At 54.0% G+C, this 3,278-nt stretch overlaps 1 protein-coding gene across 1 annotated transcript in view; it reads right to left on the bottom strand.

Moving 5' to 3' along the window:
- Positions 1 to 2,031: 2,031 nt before the first annotated feature.
- Positions 2,032 to 3,278, bottom strand: part of ACTA1 (actin alpha 1, skeletal muscle) — a 3,328-nt gene continuing 2,081 nt past the window's right edge. Inside the window, exons 4-7 of the mRNA XM_040464857.1 lie at positions 3,084 to 3,245; positions 2,795 to 2,986; positions 2,518 to 2,699; positions 2,032 to 2,434 (exon numbers count right to left, since the gene is read on the bottom strand). Coding sequence (XP_040320791.1) covers positions 2,291 to 2,434; positions 2,518 to 2,699; positions 2,795 to 2,986; positions 3,084 to 3,245 — 680 coding nt within the window. The 3' untranslated portion in view covers positions 2,032 to 2,290. The remainder of the gene's footprint in view (positions 2,435 to 2,517; positions 2,700 to 2,794; positions 2,987 to 3,083; positions 3,246 to 3,278) is intronic.

Raw genomic sequence — 3,278 nt, 5'->3', positions numbered from 1 at the left:
AGCACTCGGTGGGGAATCAGATGTAACATTATTCACTCTAGCGCTAAGGGTACTGCCACCACACAGGGACTTCTCGACTGTTACTACTACAGACACTCATAGAGCTGCTGGAAATAGTTCTTTCTCCCCTCACCCGGCACAGACATTTGTATACGCTCTAGATATATATTCTCAACAGACTCATTCTTTATTACACCACACCCACCACTCTCTTTCAGGACAAACATAGGTAATACGACCTGATAGGAAAGTACAGAACGCCAATAAAATGCCTGTTTTTTGTTTGTTTGTTTGTTTGTTTGTTTGTTAGAAGTGTCAGTTAAGGAAAGGTAATTTTTAGATTTGGCACATTCCCAGTGAAACCACGCAATTGATAGTTTTTGCACGTTTTGTCCATAGAAATGTCAGAGGCAATGCATGAGGAAACGTTACCAGATTATATCGAAAATTTCTGTGAATCCTAAATGATCATGAGCTATGTAATGATTAGGATCACCGGGAAAATGTGTTGTTACCACCTTACACACCTTACTGAAGTCTTAATTAAGTGATGTTGGGTTTTGGTTAAAAAACACTTAACATGAGCATCGGGCTCTCTGCTGTCAGCACAGAGCCCACTTTGGACCCTCTGTCTCCCTCTCTCTGCCTGTCTCCCACTCGTGCTCTCTCTCTCTCTCAGAAACAAATCTTTTTTAAATTAAAAAAACAACAACATGACAATTAGCTAACTCGTGTAATTCTGACATTTTTTCCAGGCTGCTGGCTACATGATTATTCAGCCTGTGTGTGTGTTTTGTTTGATCATATATGCCTATGTATATTTACTGTTATCAGTAAAACCTAGATTCCTCTGAGAGACTAGGATGTAGCCCATTTTAAACATTTATCCACCCTTGGTGGGCAATAACACATAGTATCATATGCTTGTTTTATTAACGTTTTAAATTCTACCGAATTATTGATTTTCTTGATCTCTGCCTTTGGCAGTCATTCCCACCTTAGAGGCCTCAAGGATTTCAGAACCTTTTCAAAAAAGGAGAGAATGCATAAACACATGGCTATGTGGCATATAACATTGCATATTGTTAATTCTACTTATAAGCCTATCTCCAAAAGAGTTTATTACCTGCCTTGAGTCAAAATCGATTTTATTTAGGTACCACTGTCCTTGGTAATCTTGACTAGAAGACATTAAGGTAGTTCTGTTTTTGTTTTAAAGAAGACGGCTGTGCTGTCCCATAGAAATTCCTACTCTGTTAGTATATTTCGTGCCTTTTGGAACATTGCGAGTGCTGGGAAGGAGGACGGTCGTCTTCCTTCTTCCCTGTTTACTCCTCTTCACTACTCCTGCTCCACTGGCACCAGTGCCAGTGCCAGTCTCAGCTCCACTCCCCGCAGACCCCTCCTTGCAGGGCTGTCCTCCGTGCCCGGCCCAGCCCTGCACGCGCCGCCCTTTCTGGAAAGCGCATGTATCCCTTACCCTCCTCCCACCTCTGGGGGGCGCTCCTCCCCAGCCCCCACCCTGGAAGAGGCATTTCCGTCGCCTTGGCACGAAGCGAAGGACTTCCCAGTCGGGAAGAGAAGTGACCGCCTTCCCTTGCAGATGAAAGCTGGTTCATTAAATGCAGCGCACCACTTTTTCAGTTAGATCTGCAGATGCAGTAGGGAAGGCCGATCCCTTAAGGTGGGACGGAAATGCGCTCTGAGGGGCGGCTCCCGGCGCCAGCACCGTGGACAGCGCCCGCCGCCGGCCGCTGGCCAGAGCCACCCGCCCGCCGGCGGCCACCCCAGAGCCTGCGGTGGGAGAGATGGCCTCACCACCTACCAGAGGGGCGGGCCTGCCAGTGTTTGGGAATGGATCTGATCCAGAGGGGGAGACCGCGAGCAAGGGAAGACTTAACTAAGGCGTCGCAAGGGGCGCGCTCATTCCGAGTATTGTGAAAAGTCACGCAGGAAGGTGGGGTCCCTCTTCCTCCCTTGCCCCTGCGACTCCCCCCCCCCCCGCCCCGGCAAATAAACACAACGAACGACTTTACGCAACAGACAGAATGGCTGAGTTTAATGCTTCAAGTTTTCCATTTCCTTCCACAGGGCTTTGTTTTTAAAAATAACAAAATGAGGTAAATAAGTTAATGTATGTACACGTTATAAACATTGTGTCGGATTGCGGCTGCGGCAACTCAAGTTGTTAGAGACGAAGTTGCTGCGCGGTGACTCGAGGTCAGCCACCTGCAACCTGAGCAGATTTGTCGTCCTGAGGAGAATTCGCACGCTGTTGGTGGAATGGGGTCTAGAAGCATTTGCGGTGGACGATGGAGGGGCCGGCCTCGTCGTACTCCTGCTTGGTGATCCACATCTGCTGGAAGGTGGACAGCGAGGCCAGGATGGAGCCGCCGATCCACACCGAGTACTTGCGCTCAGGCGGGGCGATGATCTGTAAGACAGGGAGCGCGTCAGGCCGGCGAGGGCCGCACCCTGGGGCCCACCCGCGGGCAGGGGGCGCGGGCCGCCGCCGACCTTGATCTTCATGGTGCTGGGGGCCAGCGCCGTGATCTCCTTCTGCATGCGGTCAGCGATACCCGGGTACATGGTGGTGCCCCCTGACATGACGTTGTTGGCGTACAGGTCCTTCCTGATGTCGATGTCGCACTTCATGATGCTGTTGTAGGTGGTCTCGTGGATGCCCGCCGACTCCATGCCTGGGGGCCGCAGGGAGGAGCGTGAGCCGGCGTGTGCGAGCCGGGGTCCGGGCGGGGCCCCGGGGCTCCCGGGGAGGCCGGCGAGCGGGACTCACCGATGAAGGAGGGCTGGAAGAGCGTCTCCGGGCAACGGAAGCGCTCGTTACCGATGGTGATGACCTGTCCGTCGGGCAGCTCGTAGCTCTTCTCCAGGGAGGAGGAGGAGGCGGCCGTCGCCATCTCGTTCTCGAAGTCCAGGGCCACGTAGCACAGCTTCTCCTTGATGTCGCGCACGATCTCGCGCTCAGCTGTGGGGGGGGCAGGGGCAGGAGAGGCGCCCTCAGCGCAGGGCCCCGCGGCCCGCGCGCCACCCCGCCCGCCCGGGGAGCCCGGAGCGCCGCGCACCTGTGGTCACGAAGGAGTAGCCGCGCTCAGTGAGGATCTTCATCAGGTAGTCGGTGAGGTCGCGGCCGGCCAAGTCCAGGCGCATGATGGCGTGCGGCAGGGCGTAGCCCTCATAGATGGGCACGTTGTGGGTGACGCCGTCGCCGGAGTCGAGCACGATGCCTGCGCGGGGGGGCGGGGCGGGGGTGAGCGCGC

This window comes from Herpailurus yagouaroundi, unplaced genomic scaffold (assembly GCF_014898765.1).
Source record: "Herpailurus yagouaroundi ecotype Mexico unplaced genomic scaffold, PumYag 530, whole genome shotgun sequence".
Classification (NCBI taxonomy): domain Eukaryota; kingdom Metazoa; phylum Chordata; class Mammalia; order Carnivora; family Felidae; genus Herpailurus; species Herpailurus yagouaroundi.
Note: the sequence above shows the minus strand (reverse complement) of the source record. Positions and strands in the feature narration are given on the sequence as shown.